This window comes from Cricetulus griseus, chromosome 3 (genome assembly GCF_003668045.3).
Source record: "Cricetulus griseus strain 17A/GY chromosome 3, alternate assembly CriGri-PICRH-1.0, whole genome shotgun sequence".
Classification (NCBI taxonomy): Eukaryota; Metazoa; Chordata; class Mammalia; order Rodentia; family Cricetidae; genus Cricetulus; species Cricetulus griseus.
The window spans coordinates 228,005,223-228,027,767 of record NC_048596.1 but is presented as its reverse complement, the minus strand read 5'-3'; the positions used below and the strand labels follow the sequence as shown (position 1 = coordinate 228,027,767).

General features: G+C 40.2%; 1 protein-coding gene across 2 annotated transcripts in view; it reads right to left on the bottom strand.

The window, feature by feature from the left end:
• The window catches only part of Prkcq (protein kinase C theta), a 76,977-nt gene extending 54,681 nt beyond the window's left edge, over positions 1-22,296 (bottom strand). For both annotated transcript variants that reach the window (XM_035442841.1, XM_035442842.1), the window contains exons 1-7: positions 22,179-22,296; positions 17,446-17,645; positions 14,180-14,240; positions 6,567-6,729; positions 5,047-5,078; positions 4,871-4,956; positions 3,581-3,710 (exon numbers count right to left, since the gene is read on the bottom strand). In XM_035442841.1, the coding sequence (XP_035298732.1) occupies positions 3,581-3,710; positions 4,871-4,956; positions 5,047-5,078; positions 6,567-6,729; positions 14,180-14,240; positions 17,446-17,645; positions 22,179-22,296 (790 nt within the window). The remainder of the gene's footprint in view (positions 1-3,580; positions 3,711-4,870; positions 4,957-5,046; positions 5,079-6,566; positions 6,730-14,179; positions 14,241-17,445; positions 17,646-22,178) is intronic.
• Positions 22,297-22,545: the final 249 nt, after the last annotated feature.

Here is a 22,545-nt window from a genome sequence, read left to right as displayed (position 1 = left end):
AGAGGTTGTATTTCAGTTTTCAGGCCCCAAACACATGCACCCCCAGATACTATGTAATTACAGGAAGGGCAGAGGACCCCTATAGTTATTGGAATTGGGCTTCAGTTAATATCAAGGTCATGAAGAAAATGGTGTTTCTTACATATGAGTTCATGTCTTAACTTTACATCTGTGGCATAGTTAGTAGAAAGAGGCTCAGAGAGAGCACACCTTCATCTTTTTAGGCATTGTCCGATATGGTTTTTAATTTTCCACAGTAAAAGAAAGACAAGTGGCCAGAACGTGAGTGGGGAGGACAGTGAGTTTCCTGGTCACATCTACATTGCATGAGCTTGAAAAACAGCCCCAAGAATTTCTGAGCAGAATCTCTAGTACTATACACAATCTCTCTCTCTCTCTCTCTCTCTCTCTCTCTCTCTCTCTCTTTCTCTCTCTCTCTCTTTCTCTCTTTCTCTCTCTCCCTCTCTCCAGGGCTAATGCTGTCTACATAGGCTTTTAGCTCTTAGATGCTACAAGCACTTTGATCCACAAGTCCTGATAATATCATCCTGGGACCTTGGGCTCCTCCTTTTGTCTTTAGGGGATATGTGTCCTCATGAATCTATGCAAAGACCACCATTGCATCATGCTAGTGGTTTTTAGAAAATTTTCCTTTTGAAAGATCACCATTACAATCAACAAAACTACTATAATGGATGCAACTTGAACCTCAGGAACTACTTGATTCTACCAAAGTACTTAAGCATTGCACTAATAGAATTAGGCAGCTAAGACCCCCAAATTTAATCTTCACTGCTTATTAGTCAGTCACGTGAGAAGAGTTTCACACAGTGACTTCAGTTCAGCATATACAACTTCTCTTTCATCATTATAATTTATTACATCATCATATATTAAACATCTAGGTGGGGCTGGAAGGTGACTCAGTGGCTAAGAGCATTTGCTGTTCTTGTAAAGGATTCAAGTTTAGTTTTCAGCACCTATGCCATATAGTTCACAGCCTCCTGTGACTCCAGCTCCTGGGGACCCAATACCCTCTCTCTTTTGACCTCCACTGACACTTGGGCTCACATGCACACTCGCGTGCACGTGCGCGTGTGCACACGCACCCACATACACACACAGAGATACACACACACACACACAATTTAAGATAAAACTAAACTTTAAAATATCAAGATTAAATTGTGGCAGCCTTCATCTTTTAAATAGTCTCTATTTTTCTAGGTAGTTCATCATAAAACAAATAAAACATTATCCATATAAATAAGTTTCATTTGCTACAAAAATTCATTTAAAGTACAATCATTTAGGCATATTTAAAATCTTTAATAGTGGCAGTAAAATATCTTCAATTGTTGATATAACGACATTGGATTTGTTTAATAGGTTTTAAGGCTTCTATTTTGCTGTTGAGACAGAGTCTTGCTATGTAGCCTAGGCTGGCTTTGAACTGGACATTCTCCTATCTCAGTTTCCCAAGTGATGGGAGATAGATATGTAAGTAAGACACCAGTTGAGAATTAGGTACATGGGAATTTTTATTTTACTTTGCTCCTTAAAATGGTAGCCAGGTCTAAGCTTGACTCTGATGCTCAGTCAGGAAGAAAGAACTTTATTCCCATTGTAACACAATGAGTCTTTTACTAACCTATCAGGTGGACACTTGACCTCTGTGAGCGCAAATAGTCCCTTCTGATGACTATTTTCATGGGAATAATTGTGGGGATAGAAAGAAGACAGTGTAGAAGCTGAGAAGGCAGGGCACTAGAGAAGATGACTAATAAGGAGGGTAGGTAAAAGCGAGGCAAAGAGAGAGGGCTAAAGATAACTGGAGGAAGAAAGGATGAGGAGTCAAGAAGTGAAGAAGAAGCCTGGCGGAGGAAACAGGAATGCTAGTGAATATAAAAACAAAAATGGAAGTCTAAATGGGGAGGGGAAGGGAGGGAGGGAAAGGGGAAAAAGGAGGGGGAATAAAAGAAAAGAGGGGAGGGTGTGAAATACAGACAGTAGGAGAGGGGGAGGGGATGGAATGGGAAGGAAAGAATGTTAGAAAGAGTAAAGCAAAGCACATGAAGTGTGAAATAATGCCAAGGAATCTTTAGGGAATTCTATGCTTGTGATTATGCTGTGGAGATCAATTCTGCCTTAGCAAGTGGGCACCAAGGATCCGGGGAGATGAAATCCGACTGTGAGATAGTCACAGGAGTAGCAGGCAGTGAGAGTGTTGTCCTTTGCCTTTCTGTTTACACAGTTAGGATAAGAATTAATAATAGTTCCCATAATCTTGCATGTCAAAGTTTGCTTTACAAACAGGCATATGGAGAAATGGACACAAGTTGCCCTTGAGACCCATCAAGGGATCCTTCAGGTGAGCTTTGACTGCCAGTGCCTACCACAATAATAATGGGTAAACCCAACTCTTCCTGCCTCCATCAAGATGCCATTCTTAGGCCCCCATGTCCATGAACACTACTGAGGCGAGGAAAGGGGGACAGAAGAGGATTGTCTTCCACTTTTAGGAGGCTATCTTCAGCTCTTAAAGGAGAAGAAAAAATAAGTAATGCTGCAAAGTAAAATAAAAGGCTAGTGTATTTAATAGTCTTTTTATGTGATAAGTCTTTTTATGTGAGAAAAAGTCTTTTTATGTGATAAGAAACTGTCTTGTGAATCATCCAGGTCTCCCTTTCTCCTCCTCTCTCACCTGCAAGGCAGGGTGCTTTGTTGATCTTGGTTAGACATTTTTTGCCCTCGTGACTCTGTAGTTAAAGCATTTCAGCTTTTAGACTTAGGAGTTTTGATCAAGAATGCCTTGTTTCTCTTTTCAGTGTAGGTCCGAGTACCTCCACTTTCAGGGAATGGTAACATGTATATAAATACAATAAAAATAAGTTAATATATACTAATTATAGCTTAGCTCTGCTGTAATCCAAACCCCAGAGGAAGGGATAGGGTCCTGGACACAGTTTCTTTGGGCACTTGGAGTTCCCAGCCATAGTTTAGGATGCACTCTGCAGCTAATGTCCCAGAGTTCCTCTTACTAGTCAAATGGATACATATGTTTGCTCCTTGATAGGGTGACAGAAATAATCTCATTAACTGGTACTAAGGAGGAGGGCAGGGGCTCCACACAACTCAATCTACTAGACTTAAGATTGGGAAGCCCATAATCTAAGGAGATAGCTGACTGGGTCAGAGTGTAGAGTCCTTGGTAGAAGGACCAGTCAGAAGAGAAATGCTTTCTTTTCACTCCAGGACTGAGTATAACATTGAAATGTGGGGTCAGGATTTTTGCCCTTGACTCTGAGATATTTAGCTTTGACCTTGACTTGATGGACTCCGACCTGCTGGACCTTGACTTTGACCCTAAGCTATTGAACCTAACCCTTTAATCCTAGCAGTGAGCACTCACCTTGGATGTGAAGATGGCAATGTGGTAGGGGGGAAGGATAGTAAGGCAAGTCTATTGTCCCAGGGAGGTGGTGGCCATTTTCATGGGCACATAAAGATGGGTACAGAGGTCATCATTCTAGAGCCTTCCATGATGCACAGGACCCACACTGACCCCCTTTGCACTCACCGTCACACTTGAGTCCTTGCCTCGCCAGTCCCCACAGCAGTGTCCCACAATGCTCACAGAAGGTCGGGCTCTTGTAGTTGTAGACTTTGAATCGGTGTGGCATGTCAATCTTGAATCTCTCCTTGTGGAACTGAAAGAATGACAGAAGTCCTGGCTGCACATGTGTGCCCAGGTCTCAATTTCTGGTAATCTCCTAGATATATGTAATGAAAACATATATAGCACCGGCCCTTTAACCATCACACTGCCTACCACCTTCCCGGGGGATTTGAAGAAGCCTGCAGCTCTTCCAGGTGAGAGCACTTGTGGCATCTGCATGTGTCAAAGCATGCGCCAAGGACCAGGAAGACAGCTGTCTTGACAGATGGGGTAACCATGTCAGGAAGAGAGGATACTGACACTTTTTTCAAGAGGGAGCTAAGGAAACACTCATTTGCTATTGCACGATGCCATCATGAGCATTAGAGCAAGATCTAGGAAGATCTGAATGTTGAGAGGTGGCTGAATGGACTCAGCTATTACAGCTGGAGTCTCTTGATCTGGGTTGGTGCTATAGAGTGGAGGGCTAGAACTGAAGAAGCATGTGTAAAATTATACAGTAGGATTGGAAGACTCAATAAGGAAGAGTTGTGTAAAATATTTTATATTAACTACATATTGAAGTAGCAATAGACTTGGTTCAATTAAATATATCATTAAAATGAATTTTACTTGTTTAGTCTGTAGATGACTTTATTTATTCTTGTGGCACTGGGGACTAAAGCGAAGGGCCTCTCACATGCTAGACAAGTACACTACCACCAAGCCATATTGCCAGTCTGCTTTATACTTTTTATTTTTAGACAGAGTCTCACTGAGTCACACAGGCTGGCCTTGAACTCACTTTATAGCTCAAACAGGCCTTGAACTTGTAATCGTCCTGCCTCAGTGCCCTGAACTGCAGTTCTATGGCACCACACCCTGTCTGTCTGTCTGTTCTTTTCTGTGACCACTTGAATGGTTAAAATTGCTAAATGGTTAAAATGGTTAAAATAAAATGGCTGTCATTTTATTTTTATGGAACAGTACTATTCCAAGTTTCGATGAATAAGAGAACTCTGGTGATAATGTCCCCTTGAATGTGCAAGAAATAAAGATAACCCAGAGAACAAACTATTCCTGTCTAAAACATGTATCCATTTAACCCACTGTTTCTGGATATCTACTGAGGTTAAGAGTGGGGCTGACAATCTGATTTGCTGGAAAAAGTGACGAGAGTAAGAAATGGAATCTAAATAAATATGCCACTACCATGGTTTCTCGGCTATTGACAGCTGATCCTGTGCACTTGGCTATGACTTTATCGATACACTTCTTGTGAATCGCAGCATTACATTCTGAAAAGAAACAATGGCCATTTATAATTTCTGGAGGAACAAGTCAATTCAAAGAACACTGAGGCTACAACCAAAATGCTTTGTACTTACGTCGGCACTGGTAACCCTGTTTGTTCAGCCCCCTGTAAGAAAGCAATGTGAGATTTAAATGCATGTTCGTATCAACATTAGCAGCAGAATGTTCTTTAGGTAAATGAGATCGAGATATTCCTAAAACCATAGAGGACTTCCTCTGATTAGGAACCCATGTGTATCGCTTGCCAAGAAGGTATTGGAAGTTTATGTTGCTTTAATTAAATTTTTATAATCCATTAAGTGAGATTAAGTTTCTTCTCATCTTTGCATTTTCAAGCAAACTGCTCACAACAACAGACCAAGATGTGTCTCTCACAAGTTCCTAGTAATAAATTTCTATTTTCCTCACTGAAGAAGTCACTGCCTGGTTTAGTTAGTGAGTGAGTCACTGCCTCACTCTTGGTTTATACACAGATGAGCACACTCATCTGTGAAGTATCTTAGTTCCTCATTCAGAGTCCAAGAATATCCACTACCCGCAAAGCTTGACATAAAGACGGATTCCTGAGCAGCACTGTTGATTAGAAACAAAGGGAGACAAAGGAGATCCGGGAGAGTAGAGGAAAAACAGTTAATGAGAGTTCACCCTAATCTGCTGGCTTGAGGATACTCCCATGAAATGGGAACTTGTGCATTAATGATTCTGCAGGAGCCTGAGGGGACCAGCATCTCTTACCAGGCACAGATGTTGAGAGCAGAAACAAGCATCATTTCACTCCTACTCTACCGTAGCTTTTGCTGTGTGGTTACACCAATCTCAGAGGCTAAGGCACCCAAGAGCTTCATTTGTGCCATTTGTTACAGTGGGATAGCTCTGTCTGGTGCAAGAGTGAAGCAATGCAGTGGTTGGGCTATTGGGATGAAGGTGTTGACTATAAAACGATACGGCTTTGCTTACAATAACAATATTCCCTCACCTGTTCCTTCCCTCATATACCAACAGCCTCTCATTTAGTCTGAAACAAAATTCCATTGGGCAATCTTATGGTTTGGATCTGAAATGCCCCAAAGCCATGTGTTAATGTTTTGGAACCAGCCAGTCGTTATATTTGAACCATAAGGAGGCAGGATCTGGTAGAAGGAAGTAAGGTCACAAGAGTATGCCCTTAGAAGGAATGCTGGGACACTGGTATTTTCTTTCCCCTTTCTTGCTTCATCGATGCTTTAACGTGCCTTAAGCAGCTATGTCCTGCCTCAAAGTCTTGCCTTGTCATAGGCCTAAAATAAAATGTATAGGCAACCTTTATGGAAACTGTGAGCCCAAATAAACCTGTTCTCCTTTAATATTGACAGTCATGGGTATTTTGTCATAGTCAAGGAAAGCTAACTAACAGAAGACTCTTTCTGGAGTAGGACTTCCTCTTCAAGAGCCATATTATAAAAATCTTGTGTTGAATCATGCTGGTGAACCCACTGGCCACCACTCTGCAGTACTCAGCCTGTACTTCACACTCCCTCATGGTGGAGCACACAGTGCTTAGCAGTGACAAAATGCATGTCTTGAAGCTTGGGAGGAAAATACCAAGTTACTGTACCAGACAAATTCATGGCAGACAGAGCAAAATGTGGGTTGAGGGAAAAAAGTGGCTGTGAACTCATGGCACTTCACGTGGTGGACTTTGGCCTGTTTGATGGCTCCTCGGCGATGATGCAAGGCAAAGAATCCTTCATTCTCAAAGTCACTCATGTCCTTGGTGTCTGTGGAGAGAGAACAGGGGATGCAGTGAAGCAATATGACGGTCACAGCTGGGCAGAGAGGGTGGGGACTTGAGCAGAAACAGAAGCAGTAAAGTGCTGAGCACACATTGACCTTCCAAGGGCTTGTGAAGGTGGGAATGACACTAAGCTTCTGTTATTAACTTGGCAGTATGGAATCACTGCAAGAAGCATCACTAAAGGACTGGATTGGTCCATTATTTACTTCTTTAGCTCAGCTAGCCCTGAATTCTGACATTTCAAGTCTGTAATTCCACAGAGTAATGAGTGACATGAGATGGAGAAAGACCCTGGTGCCAGGATGCTTTGCATAGAGTTGTGTTTAGACAGGGTACCAAAGATTGAAAGGAGCTGCTGATGAGGGTAAAGAAATTTGGGGTTCCTGATTGCTATAGTGATCAGTTATAGGAGCTACAGCTGCCGCTATCGAAAGTGCCAGAAAATTAATGTTAGCAGTTCAAAGTAAGTTTTTAGATGTATGTCATCCTGTGTCATTTACTTCAAGCTATCAAATTTGAATGTGTTAAATCAGTCCTGGGCTTGTGGGTAGTCATTGTCCATAGCCTCTTATGCTTGGATGAAATTTTCCCAAAGTGTTGGAGGAATATAGGATGATAGAATCCCGAGAAAACCTACAGTGCCTAGGCTGATGCTCAAGACCCACAAGGAACACAAAATGGTAAGTCACTAAGTAGTGCAATGAACATTTCAGCAAATGGAGAAGAATTAACATGGTGAATAATAAGGAAATAATGAACACCATGACCTATCACTGAAGCAAGGATAATAAATATAATGATTATAATGCCTAGAATCATAATTTGTAATAGGTTGGAGATTGTTGAATTACTTGCTGTTTTTTTTTCCTACAAGAAATGGAAATTTGGAATTAGTGCTCATTATATTTCAGATGCATAAAGAATTAACTAAATTGCTTCTATTACCGCTCAGCAGTGAGGTCTAACCATACACTTGAGGTGGGAGTATCTGCCAAGAAACCTTACTTTGCCATTGTCAATAGTGGCTGGCTGGGAACGCAATAGCTAGACAAATGAGATTTTGTGCAGGTAGAGGCCTTTCCCTAGGAATCCATCTGAGTTTTATGATAGAGTTTAGGACTCACATTTTCTTGGCAGCCATTTCTGGGTCTATTTTACAGAGATTGCAATCTCCTACGTGCAGGGAACTCCCCATACTTTCCTCATAGTTCCTCAGCTGGACCACAATGCTTTACCCACTACTTTCAAGATCGATTTGTCAGGTTACTGCATTTGGAATTAGGAGGGGAATAAACTAGGCTTGGTTAGTGTGAATGAGAGACTGTCACTAAGTTAATAATTTTCTTCCTTGATTTTTGGAATAACTATACAGATAAATCTATAAATAGTGACCTGTATGTGTCAGTTCTTAATATAATCAGACATTTCTATTTTCAGATGCAATGAAATGGAATGTGTGAAAGTATAAAACACTCATAATTTGTGGAATAAAATATTCTAGATCCTTAACTGTATTATTACAAATATGTATATACACATCTATCACCTAAATCTGTACCTATATAATTTATATCTATGTATATATATAATCTTCTAATACATTAGACTACAGTAAACTTAAAAAACATTAGGATATTCCAGAAATGAATTTTTTCTTACTCCTTCTAGTGGCTTCCTTTAATTTCTAATCTTTTTAGTCATTATAAGGGAATACTTATGCAAGAACATAGACTTTAATTCTTTTGGTATTGGCAGTGTTTATTTCTGAAATGACTTATTTGGCCATTTCTTTTGTACAAACAGCTCCAGATCTTTTATTTAATTAACTTGTTTGTAGTCAATCAAATACTGATGTTTCCTGAGCATCTAAATTTCTGTGTTAAGCATTCTACAGAATTCTGAGGTGTTATTCCCAACCATTGAGCATCTAAAGCCAAGCCAGGGAGACACAAAGAACAGATAGACAGCAGTGCTATTTATGAGAGGCAGTGTGTGATAGTGTAAAATACATTGGTTTGGGGATCTAGGAAAATAAATTATTAAAGAAAACAAGTAGAGGAAGCTGAAAATGTAAGGAAAAATATTGGATACTTACAGACTTTTTTTTAAAAAAAAGACTCAGCATTAATAAATCCCACATGGAGAGATACTCCCTGAGCCTAGACACAAGGGGGTTGGCCTAGGCCCTATCCCAAAGAATAAGACAGACTTTGAAGACCCCCTGTGGAAGGCCTCACCCTCCCTGGGGAGCAGAAACAGTATGGGATAGGTAGGGTGTTAGTTGAGTGGGGAGGGGAGGAGGGGGGGAGAAGGAACTGGGGTTGACATGTAAAATAATTTTCTTTCTAATTAAAATTTTAAAAAAGAAAAGAAAACAATGTCAAAGAAGTTGAAGGCTGAAAAAAAATAGGAACTTGGGCAGAAGGTTCAATGTCTCAGAGAAAGCCACATTAGCAGATTGACCAAGATATATATCAGACTTTTAGAATTTAAGAATCAAAGGAGCTGGATATATGCCCCCATCCCTAACCCCATGAAGCAATCTCCAATTGATTATCACTTCCAAATGAAAATTTCGTTTCCTGCATGGGAGTCTTACTGGGAAAACAAACTGCTCTTAAGGGGAGGCTACATGCCCAGCCCTAAATGGTCAACAGTGGCATCTCTGGGGGTTCCTCAGCTCATAACAGCATATTAGACCCTTCCTTTAAGGGTCTCATTATTTTTTACTTTTATTTTACTTATATATGTATTCCTTTTCTCTTTTTACTCTACAGGTCCTTTGCATATATATTATGGCTTTCACTTTAGTATTTTTGTGGGAGTCCTGGGTGTGCCTTCTCTTGGGTTCATTTCCTTCTGTTTTTCCAATTCTGATGTGTTAGAGTTTTGCTTCATCTTATTATATTTTGCTTTGTTTTATTGTCATCTCATAGAAGCCTGTTGGCTTTCTAATGAGATATAAAGGGGTAGATTTGGATGAAAGGGGAGGATCTAGGAGGAATAGATGGAAGGGAAGCTATAATCAGTATAGCTACGTGAGAAAAAGAATCTACTTTCAATAAAAGAAAAAATGAAAACAAGACAAAACAGCAATGAAAAAAGAATGACTACTATGTATGAGATGTATCTTCAAGAACTTCCAGGGAGGGCCGGGGATGTATCTCAGTTGGTAGAGTGCTTGCTTCTTATGCACAAAACCTAGGTAAAATTCTGTCTATAGTATACCACCAGTGCAGTGCCACACGCCTCTGATCCCATCCTAGTACTTGGGAGGTATGGGCAGGAAGATTAAGAGTTGAAGGTCATCCTCAACTATAGATCAAGTTTGAAGTCAGCCTGGTCACCTGAGATCATGTTTTAAAGAAAAGAAAAAAATGAATAAAACAGAAGTGTCATATCAGGGAAAGAGAAAAGAAATAACCAGAAAGGCAAAAGGTTAATATATGTATTTTTCAAGATAAGAAAAGAAGGCTTAATATAGGATGACCTAGAAATTAGGAGGAAACCACAGAGAAAAGGGAAAGTTGATGTTAGAGAGGAAGTTTATTGATGGGGCAGAGATACCAGGGATGAAATATGAGGTCAACAATGGGAGGGACTTTCTCTGAGACAGAGGAACAGGAAGAGAAAACAGGCAGAAGATGAAGTTGCCATGAATTACACTAGGCCAAGCCCAACCTTCAAGATAACCAGGAAAGCATGAACTGTGAACTTGTTAGAAGGTAGGTAGGCCTTTGGAACAGCTATTATCTAGGAACCAAAAGAAATTGAACCTACTGAGTGTCCAGGAGAGTGCAACCAAACCATCTAATTATCATGTATTTCTGCTTATATGTCTAATTTATAATGCAGTCATGAATTAAGAAAGAGGTGGTTCAAGCAATGCTGCCTTGGGGCTCATACTGGAACAATGGAAAGGTACACACCTCTGCTCCTGCCCAGCTAAACCCTATCCACCCGTTTATGGCTTCAACTTGTGAAGTCTAAATTCATTTGAAAGGAAAGAACTTCAACAGAGAATGCTGATGAAGGGGTTCCCTGTTGGAAAACAACTACCCAGGCAAGAGTTTTACCAGGTTTGACTGTGAAAGACCATACAAGCTGGGGTAGAAGAAGCCAGGCTACATTTCAAACAGTAGAATTTGTCAGTGTCATTGACTTGGCACTAGATTTGTAGGCATGTAAAAGCTATGCAGTTACACCAAGGTTCCAAAAGCCACAGAAGTGTGACAATAACAGGGTCATTGCAAATTCCTTGCAAAAGGAAACCCCAAGAGGCCATTTCATGAAGCTATGATGATGAATCCCAAGGTGAAATGGAGACTCCAGGATGTTGGAGATGTTTGCCAGGATGTGAGATGTTTGCCAAGGAAAGCAGCAAGCATGGAATAGAACCAGTCCTAGATAGGTTACACATTCAGGCAACAGAATTAGTCGGGGAGGGATACCCAAGCCTATTTGGCCCCAGATGCTGCCACTAAAAACCTTAGATGCTAAACATGGAGCTGCATGGAAAGATAATTTGGTATTTCCCTTGTTGAGCTTAAGTCTTATTTCTTTGCTATGCCCCAAATCTTTTAGAATAAGAATGTTCACTCTATGCCATTGTATATTTAAGTATATAAGCTGTCTTTTGGTTTTACAGGGGTTTGGTTCGTAGATATTGCTTTGATTTTCAGAAGAGATTTTGGACTTTGGGATTTTGTAGTTACATTAGAACTATTAAGACTTAGGGGGCTCTTGGAGATGAACTAAGTGTGTTATGAGATGGCAACAAGCATTTGGGAGGCCAGGGGCAATGTTCTGGATTACAGGGATGTGTTTGGGTCTTAAGTTAATGGGGTGACCTTGTTCTGGTTGTTCTTCACTGTCAATTTTACTAGAGTTGGAGTCATCTAAGAGACACACATCTCTGAGAATGCCTGTGAGGGTGTTTCTGGAAAAGTGTGACTGAGTAGGGAAGATGTACATCGAATGTGGACCATACCACCTCACAATCTGGGCTCCCAGACTAACGAAAAGAGGAAAAGCATAAAAAATAAAAGAAAAAAAATAAAAAGCAAGCAAAGCACCAGCATTCCAACTGATCACTAGCATTCATCGCTCTCTGCTTCCTGACCAAGTACCCGAAGTGATCAGCGGCCTTGTGTGACAATGCCACATTCTGAAAATATCTCTTACTTTACAAAGAGACTGGGACTTTGGCTGGACCTCACACCCAGAGTTAATGACAATCACTTAAGATTGATATCCTACTGTGCACACAGCCTCTTTGTTTAACCTACCTTTAAGAGAATAATCTAACAATCAAACTTTGCTGCCTCAGATTTCCCAGGAAACCAACTTTTACAACTTAATCTAAAGCATAGTTACAATTTAAAGTTACTCTTCCTTGCCCCAGAGTAATGAATGTGCATCATTTGCTGAAAGCAGCAAATGTAGAAGTTGAAAGCAACTTCCTAAAATCTACCATAAAGGCTGAAAGCAACCATTAATGGATATTGGTTGGTAAATGTTTGCTGTCTGGGTTAGTTGAGATGAGTTGCAGTCAGTGATTTAATCTTTTCTAAAACTCTGCTAAGGATTTCTGTAAAACATGAAGGGATCATATGATTGGACCGAGAGGTGAACAGAGTTAGGGTGTATATTGTGAAACCCCAAAGCTTCAATAAAGAAGTTTTAAAAAAAGATTTCTGTAAAACATCCCATTCCTTCTCCATGTGATGACTTCTATGCTGTTCAATAAGGACAGAATGAGGCCTTTGTTAGAGACAGTCACACCACTCAGGCAGATACCATTCACACACAGAGACACATAAGGCATGTACACACGCGCCCCCCCCACACACACACAGAGAGAGAGAGAGAGAGAGAGAGAGAGAGAGAGAGAGAGAGAGAGAGAGAGAGAGAGAGAGAGACAGGCAGGCAGGCAGACAGACAGACAGACAGACACAGACAGACACAAGGACAGGTTCACAAGACAGACTTCAGGCAGGCACAGCTTCAGACTCATTCAACAGACAGATGGAAGACACAGGGAGCATGAAGTGCTTTGTTTCTTTCCTTAATGTGACACTGATGTATTACTGGCAACTGGGACTTAATCAGCTTTGAGTCTTTGCTGCCATGATCCCACCCCCATCCATGGTCAACTATATCTCTTCAATTTTGACCCCAAACAAATTCTTCCTTAATTGCCTTTTTTTCAGAACAATGAGAAAAAGAAAGCACACAGCTATAACTTCATTAGCAGACCTAAAAAGTCTAATAACCATGGCTTAATGTTTCCAAACACCTGATAAGTGTTCAAGTTTTCCCTTTTTGTCTTATAATGCTATTTGAATCTGGGCATATTAGGAATTATATAGGCTAAATAAAAAACAGTATAAATCTCTAAACTAAAACTGATTTCTTTTTGGTACAGTTTGAGACCAAAATCCAAAATGCTAAACATATTTTGAGCACAGATAAAATCCACAACTAGAAATTTCTATACCATAAAGCATTGCCTCATGTACAAAATTATTCAAAATACCATATAACATTATCTTCAGGTTGGTGTGTAACTTTTATATGAAATATAAAAGAGTTTTCTGTTCAGACTTGGATTCAAATCCCCAAATAACAAATGCACCAACTCCCCAAATAATTCAAAATCTGAAATCTTTCTGGTCTTAAGCATTTTTGGATAAGTGATACTGAACCTGAATTAAAACATAATTACTAAAAACAGTTAACCATTATTGAGCTCACATGCTTATTCTGTGGCTTAGGATTTTATAAACAGTGGCATTTAATTCACAGAGACAGTAGTGACTGACTGTCACAGGTACCCAGTGCAGACATAGTACTTGTAAGCTTAACTTCTGGGACCCAAGTTTATGTGTAACATGGAACTGAAACTCTTTGACAACGCATTTTTTTTCCCCTTCCTTATTCCTAAGAGGATGGGAGGTGACTAACTTTAGGTCTTCACATTTGATATTAGTTTTATAGAAGATATTTTCAGTTTCTTATTTTGTATTCTAGGAGAGTGGAATGCTGGGTATAGAACTTCATTTATAAATAGGCAATGTACTTACACACAGCAATGCAGGAGCAGCCTTTTTATTCACATAAAATTCCCAAAACTAAAATAGAGAGACTATAAAAGCACCAGGCATGTAAGTTTACACCATTTAAAGATCATCTCTGTAAATATTTTATGTTTACATTTATACCATGCTCATGCCTTCATATTTGTTCTATGTTTGTCTGGCCAGGACAGTTGTTTTCAATTCCTGACTGAACACCATTGAGAATTTTAATAGCATTCTTTGCATTTCTCCTTTCCCCTAATCCTTTTCCAGGATACTGCAGAAGCAAATAAGCCCTCGCTGAACAGGCCATGCCCTCCTCACCCCCAAACAGGAAGAAGAAATATCACTTGCCGCTCATTTCCAGAAAGTATCTTGCATTCATTAGCATTCGGCCTTGAGGTTTCAGCTCTAACTGGGCGAGAGAAGGAGAGAAACACCGTCAGAATGTGAAACCAGCCCCTGCTCTAGGACCTCCTAACTAGCTACGTGGCTGATGGCAAATTTCCACTAGAGAATGATCTTCGTTCTTCTCTACTCGAGCTCATAGTCATCATGGTCATTGATATCATTAGCAGCACCCAGTGGCTGTCCTTTTACAAAATGCCTTGGCAATTCATTCATTTTACTTGAGGATCAAGACTGACAGAAGGAACAAAATTCAAAAACAGAATCTGTTTCCCTGTCAGGGTGCTTACCTGAAGAGCACAAGAGCACAGCCCCAGGTATTACTCATGACAGAATCCTGGATGGCAAGCCTTGCTCTCTTGGGAAAAAGTAGGTCTTAAGTAGTAAAGATAAATCCTGCTCTGAGGGGTTCTCTCTTGCTCACTATGTGGGCTCCGCATCTAGGTAGATCTGGATATATTCCATGGAGTATTCTTTTTCTTATCACAAGCATTTGTAAAATGACTAAAGAAAAATTTAGTTAGGTGGTTCTTGAAAGTTTTATATATGTATATGTTACATATATATGCATATGTGAGCAATTATTAAATTATCTGGTATATATTTTAGAATAAGTATATGCACAGTATTTATATATTCTATATATTATATATATATATATATATATATATATATATATATATGTATTATTTTAATATATGTATGTATACACATGTATGCACACATATGTAATAAATTTAAAACCATCATCCTATGCCATTAGTGGAATAAATAGATTAAGACAAGATAAGGCTCAGAAGTGACTCATTATTGATAATTACAACAGTGGTTACCTATAATGAGGGAGAGACAGCAGGAAATGTCCTGTTGAATCCAGAGTTAAATTTGAAATCATTGACAGGCCATTTCTTGGTTGCATGACCTGATACAAATCACCAAGTCTTCAAGGAACTCTAAAAGAGTTCAGACTTTATGATGTAATAAAGCTATGTTTTTGGAATAGCTATAAATTCTCATATAAAATGATTAGTGTAAAGAGAAGTTCTTTAGACCATAAGGATGGACACCATCATTTTTTTAAATTTCTGGTATAGTAAAAATGGAGGCAAAACCAGAACAAAATGGGGGGAATTTGAGAACCATTTTCAAAGGAAACTGTGAAACTTGGTCACACTTGGGAAGAGGTGGTGATAGAGGAAATTAAATCAGGAAGCTATTGCAAAATCATGTTTTATAAAGCACCGGGGAGTGACTGGGAAAACCTTGCAAATACTTGCAGCCATGGGAAGCACAAAGGGAATGCCAATGTGGTTTTTATAACCAGGGTGGACATGAACAGCAATTGGAGAAAATCTTTTTTTTTTGGTAAATAAAGAAATCCATTTTAAGCAGCTGATAACCACAGAAATAAGATAAAATATAAATTCAAAATAATCTGGGGCACTTGAAATAAAAGTAAACCAAAAACATAAGACTCAAAAATACAGAAAGTGAGCTAGGTAACTAAATGGGGTTGTAAATGCTGCTATGTATTGATATCCAACAGTCCTAGACTACAGAATCAAGTCTTACAAGTGCACTCTTGTGTCTAGTACATGCCTGCAGTCCCAACACTTGGGAGACTGAGGCAAGAGGGCTGCTGGTGGGTCAAGGCTAACCTGGTCTACATAACAGGACTCTGTTTAACAAAACTAAATGGAAGAGGAGCAAGGGAAGAAAAATCAGCAAAACTTGGGATGTGGAATTAAAGGCAACTTTAAAGAGATAGAAATAGCAAACTCCTTATGAATGAAGTCTGTACTTTATTACAGAAGGATAAAAAAGAGTGATTATCTGTCCCTTCATTGAGAAGAAAACATAAAGTTAATTATTATAAGAATTGGAGAGTGGTCTAATTTCATCAAAATAAATTAGGTAGAAAGTAGAAAATACATGAAAACGGGCAGGCACAGAAACAAGGGGGGGGGTTCTGTAGCTTGTGTGTTCCCTCTCCTTGCCTAGCCAACCCCCTCCTGTGCTTCAGAGCCAGCCAGAGCCCCACATCTGCATTAGCTTGGACTGCATAAATTCCTTAACACCTAACCAAACATCTGCAGCATCCTTCAGTTCTTTGACCTTTCCGGCTTGCCTAAGCAGCTAGTCCACAGGAGTTGGGATTGCCCCAATCCCCTCCCCAAATAGAGTGAAGGGGTGCTCCATGTGTACTGTTGAATGGCATTGCCTAAACATATGTAAGCACAGGCACCTTAAAAAATCTTGGCATGTGTTTGTCCTTAAATATTAACTGAGTGACAGAAAGGATGAGTTTGGTACTTTTCTTAAGAAGACAAAAATCACTGTGAGGTCACAAGCACACAAAAATATCATTTCTTGGTTCCCATCATTGTCCCGTGGATGCTGTAACTTGAGAGCTTCTCAGAAGTCCTGTTAAATCTGAATTAGTGAGAGCAGGTAGAAAGGTAAGGAGTTTTGCTGCTTTGGCATTAACAACATAAACATGTTTCTGGCTTTCAACCTGTATAGAAGGTGGCTTTCATTGATATGTCATCTGGTTTTTGTGCCCCAGAAATTCTCATTTGCTTGTTTTAATTTTTCATATTTTGCTTTCCTTTTCTTATTTCTAAGAATCTGCTGCACACACAGTTACAAACCAGATTTTCCAAAACTTAATGTGGCATTGTGAATTGCAAACGACATATTTCTTAGTACCAGATTAGTTACTTAGTACCAGATAAGTACCCATGGACAAGAGAGAAAACCAGATATGAAATGAGTCTTGTTTCTGTTGGACAGGATGACAAGTAGGTGAGAACCTCTCCAGTGAAGGGGAATTAGTGATATTTCCATCTGTACCTTTAGAGTAATAAATCAATAACTGTTATTTATAAATCAATACCCTCCTCTCCGTACATAGGCATCCAAGAAACCAGAGGTTTTCAATACTTTCTGCAGTCCATGACTAGTCATTTTAATTATGAAATCACCATGGAATATGTGATAGAGAGTCTGCTTATCCACAGCTAGTGTCCTTCTCATGCCTTTGGGATGACAAGAACATTTCAAGCTACTCAACAGCTAGCATCATGGTACATACTGGCTGAAAGTGGTGGCACACACCTGTAAACCCAGCACTTGGGAGGTGGACGGAAGAGGCTCAGAAGTACAAGGTTTGGGTGCATACACTTCACACAGTTCACAGCTCTGATACTTACCCATATTTCTGTCCTTCCATTGTTCTTCCGGCATCTCTCCGCCAGGGAGTAGAGCTCCACGGTTGTTTCTGATATGAGGTCCACATTTTTGCCCTTCACGATGATCTGCATCACTCTTCCCTTGTTAATGTGGGCATCGAAGGTGCTGTCCCAGGGTGGGTACATGGTCGGCTTTTTCTGGATATACATTTGCCCATTTTCTAGGAAGAGAAAAAATACTGTCTTATTACTCTTCCGCAAACTCCGGAGAATAATTCAATTCCATTGAATAGTGGCTGCCATTCCCACTGCTCTCATATACATAATTTTGAGGCAAAGGCTGAAGTAACTCACTCTGAGACAATCTAGGGCAGAATAAGATAGGTCCATGTTTAGATGCAAGGTAACACATTGCATCTTCTAAATCCAATATAAATAGTTTAAGCAGCAAGCATCTGAGAACCACTTCAACTGAAAATGTTCCTTTCCCAGTCAATGTTTCATTTTGTTTTTGTTGTTGTGTTTTTTGCTTTATTTTGACAGTGGGAATCTGAGGAAATAACCTTAAAAATCCCTTATGGCTGGCTGGATATGGTGACGGATACCTATAACACATGCACATAGAAGGATGAGTTCACAGTCGCTCTGTGCTTTGTAGCAAGACCAAGTCTCAGAAAATCATGAGCAAAAGCATCCAAGAAACACAACCACATATCTCCTCTCAACACACCAATCAAGAAAACAAAACTTTTATGCCTTTTAAAACCTTCCTTTCTTGATGAGGTAGACTTTGGGGAGCCCCTTTTGAGGGCCTTACCCTGCCTGGGGAGTGGAGGGGGGATGGCTAGAGGCAGGTGGGATGTTGGGGGGAGGGGAGGGAGAGGGAGAAGGGATTGACATCTGAAGCAAGCTTGTTCCTAATTTGAACTAATAAAATAAAATAAAAAACCTTTCTTATCTTAATAGCTTGGTTATATGACTGGTTAATTCTTCTGGCATCTGATAAAAATGAAATCCCCCTAAAACCTCTCTCTCTCTCTCTCTCTCTCTCTCTCTCTCTCTCTCTCTCTCTCCCTCTCTCTTCTTTCTTTTAGACAGTGTGTTACTAGATATCCCAGGTTGGTTTTACATTAACTGTGCAGCTCATGCTGGCCTTGAGTTCTCTGTTTCCCCAGATTAGCCTCTCAAGTGTTGTGATCACAGGCATGCGTCCCCACACGCAGCTTCCTCCTCTAATCGTTGAATGAAGATGTATTTTACACTACTGATGCAACCGAAGCAAAGGCCGGCAAGTGCTGCAGAGGGACCAGCAAAGCCATCAGCAGACTTTCATGTGAAGACAGGGTCCTGGTCACAGGACCAGGAGTGGTGACCAGGCTGATTTCTTTACAAGAATCTGTCCCAGAAGCTGCCTGGCAGGGACAAGACTTTACAAATGGAATTAAGTCACTTTGTTACATCTACCCACAATGGACTTTCTCTGGTTATACGATCTTTGAAACGGTCTTTGATCGTTTCAATAGCTGAGAACTGCAGCAGTATTTGATTGTTTCTTATGAGAATAAGCCTATTAAATATCGTATTTAGCAATTCAGAGACATTGGTAGTACAAAGAGAAACAAATCTGCTTAAAGTGGGACTGTGGAGCCATTCTGGTATTCTTTTATAACACAGAAGGCTAAGTAGAATGGGAATTTAGCAGTAGCTATTATTTATTTTAAGGATATACAAAGAGTTGAAAAAGCTGAAATTTTAAATTTTAGGGAAACTTAGCCAGTAGAGGTATAAACTATGGACTGTTAAGGACTGAATAGAAAGGAGGTGCTTAAAAATTAATATAAATTTTTATTAATTCCTTGAGAAATTCATATATGAATACAATGTATTATGATAGTTTCCACCTTGATTTCTCCTCATAATTCCTCTCAGATTCATCTCTGACCCACCCTCCACACTCCACTTCTTCACTCCCTTCCAACTTTGAATCTTCTCCTTGTCACTGTCATCTCCTCCTCCTCCTCTTCTTCCTCCTCCTCCTCCTCCTCCTCCTCCCTCCAGCAAGTCCAATTTGTTGTATTCTCCATATACATTGGTATGCAGACATCCACTGGACCCTGGTCAACCTACCAGGAGTCAACCTTTAAGGAAAACTGACTTACTCTCCCTCAGAAGCCACCAACTGTCACTAGCTCCCTAATTTGGGGTTGGGCACTCATGAGCTCCTATGAAGGGAGGAAGAGATTTTTATGGTTCGGTTAAAAAACAAATGATAGATTGAGTTCTTTGAAAATGAATGATGATCTTATTTATCATAGTCTTTAAGCTTCCCTATTAAATTATTCCCTTTCACTACAACCATTTTCCAAGCTCAGCAAGGGGCAAGCATCCAGGAGTCAGCCACTAGGTTAAGAATTACCTAAAAAGCAGACCAGAACTAAGAATCCTGTTGTTCTAGTTCCATTTCTGTTGCTGTGATAAAATACCCTGACAAGAAGCGTCTTGGGCGAGAAAGAGTTTACTTGGGTTGAAATCCCAGCTCACAGTCTATCACCAAGGAGGATGTCAAGCCAGGAACTCAAGCAGCAGCTAGTCATAGCACAACCACAATTGAAAGCAGGGAGAATTACATTCTTGCAAGCCTACTGGCTTGATTACCTGCTTTTGACTAATTTTCTCCTCTCTTACACTCACCTGCCTAGGGAATGGTGCCACCCAAATGGACTAGATATTCCTACATCAATTAACAGTCAAGATAATTCCACAAAGACTGCCCACAGGTCAAGATAATCTAGGTAACTTCTCATTAAGATGCTCTTCCTGGGTGACTCTAGACTGTGTCAAGTTGACAGTTAAAACTAACCAGCATGCCTGTCTGTGTGTGAACAGTGAGGGCTGCTGTTTTCAAAGGGTCCCAAGGTGACAGCACTGTTTCTGGTTTGCTCCCATTCCTCCATCTTATCATGAAAAATGCAAACTCATACCCTAAATATGGAAACCTGCTTAAATTCTGGAGAAGGAATCTTTTAGTTAGGTAATATCTAGAGTGACTTCTTTTCAGAACATAACCTGAAAAACAAAAGAAAACAAAACAAATATCCGAAGTCCATTGGCCAATCTGTTGGAAAAAGTTTTGTTCGTTTTCTGACAGGGTGTCTTGATCCATGTGGCTAATGAGATCAAGTTCAAAAGCAAGGCCAAAAGAAGAGGAAGGAGAAAAAAGAAAAAGAAAGTAAGTAAGTAAGGAAGGAAGAAAGAAAGAAAGAGGAAGAAAGAGAGGAAGATTGGCAGGAGGCAAATGTCAGTGAGACCTGAAGCTGGAAACAGGACCAGATCCACAAGACACATTAAGTCAAAAGCAGCTTTGAAAAAACCCAGCCATTTTACACTTCAAAGATGTCTGTGACATTTGAAAGGGTTTAGGTGGAAGCAAGAGGCATTTTCACTTTTAAGACAGTAGAGAACTCTGGGTAGAAGAGAAACCAAGGGCATCCAGACAGTCTCCCAGGCTTTGATGCAGTCGGAGCAGCTAGAGAGATGAAATGAGCATGAAGAGAGATGGGGGTGGGGGAACACAGCATGATAAAAATTTGGAACTGCAGAATTCAGAATTTCCAGCACCTAGCTAGAGGCTCTCCGTGTGTGCCTCAGTTTCCTCTTGTATCCACCAATTCTCCCAGTCTCTGACAGAGACTCTTTTAGGGGAACTCCTTTGAGAATAATGTTCACTTCCCTGGCTCCTTTCTCCTCTTGCCATACTTTTTATCTCTTTAGCCGTCACTGCTAGTCATCACACTGTAGCTTTGCTTATCACCTGTCTTCCTCTGCAAGACTAGAAAGCCTGAAGGGAGACTTTGTAAATACTTTAGTGTGTTTTTCTGTCTGCTCAAGCCCCAGGGTCCTCATAGTGGCTCTCCATAAGAGTGTGTGTGTGTGTGTGTGTGTGTGTGTGTGTGTGTGTGTGTGTGTGTGTGTGTGAGTAAATGAACTGAGACACATTCTTTATAGTTACCCGTCTGTATATAGGAATATAGAGCAAGGTAGCGAGCCTGGGAAGGTCTTGGAATAAATAGCTTCATATCTTTCCTTTGGAAGAGACTTAAAAATATTGGAATTAAGAGGTATGGATCAAGAGGGAGCTAGAGGGCATAATCACCAAGAGATTCCTTACCCAATGGGATTGTTTTGGCAGAGCTATCTAAACCAACAAAAACAGTCTTGGGTACAGGAGCCAAATTTTCTCCTCATCATGAATTGGGTATATATAGTCAGAGTTAATAATAGAAATATTCTTTTATTCATGGAGAATGATAGCAGATTCCTTCCTTCCTCTCTCAGCTGAGGCAATGATACAACAAGCAGTCTTTGGAGTTGATCCCAAGATCTAGGATTAGACAAGCTTTACCTGTAGTCATTGAAAACAGTTGAGTTATTAGTACAAATAATACTTAATATACTCAACCTCCTAGATTCCTTCTCCTTTAGCCCCCTGATCTAATTCCCCCAACTTAATATTCTCCTTATCTTTGTTTATGTGAAAAAAATGGCACAGTGAAATAGATCTGGTCAGAACCGTAACTAAACCTGGGTTCTTAAGAAAGTATTTGGTCTTTGTTGGGTACTAGTGTCCTAAAATGTGAAATTCAGTTCTGTCAATTGTCCTGCAAGGTCATGGAGGGTCTTGTCTCCCACATGATTGTCTAGCCTAGCCACCTCTCCCTCCTCATTCTCCCCAACCCTGATCCCAATTAACTTACCTGATTCCACATACTCTTTGACAAGCACAGCGCAGTAGGGGTTCACGGCCTCGCCCTGACAAGACTGGCAGGTACCACAGTCAAAATTGGATAAACCAATTCGAAGAAATGGTGACATGGTTGTTCCCTAGAAATATGACAAAAGACAAATGCTGTATTTAAGGAGCCCTAAGATGCATTATTTTTAGCGTTCCATCTCCACTTAGTGTTTTATCTTGGACAGCCAGCACTTCCAATGGGCCTGCTATCCATCTGAACAAAAGTGTTTATTTCCTTCTCTGAGAAGCATATTGCTGGATCCCCCCTGAACTGGCTTGCAGAGAAAGAGCTCTTTGGAAAGTCTGTGGCTAACCTCCACAGTGAGAAC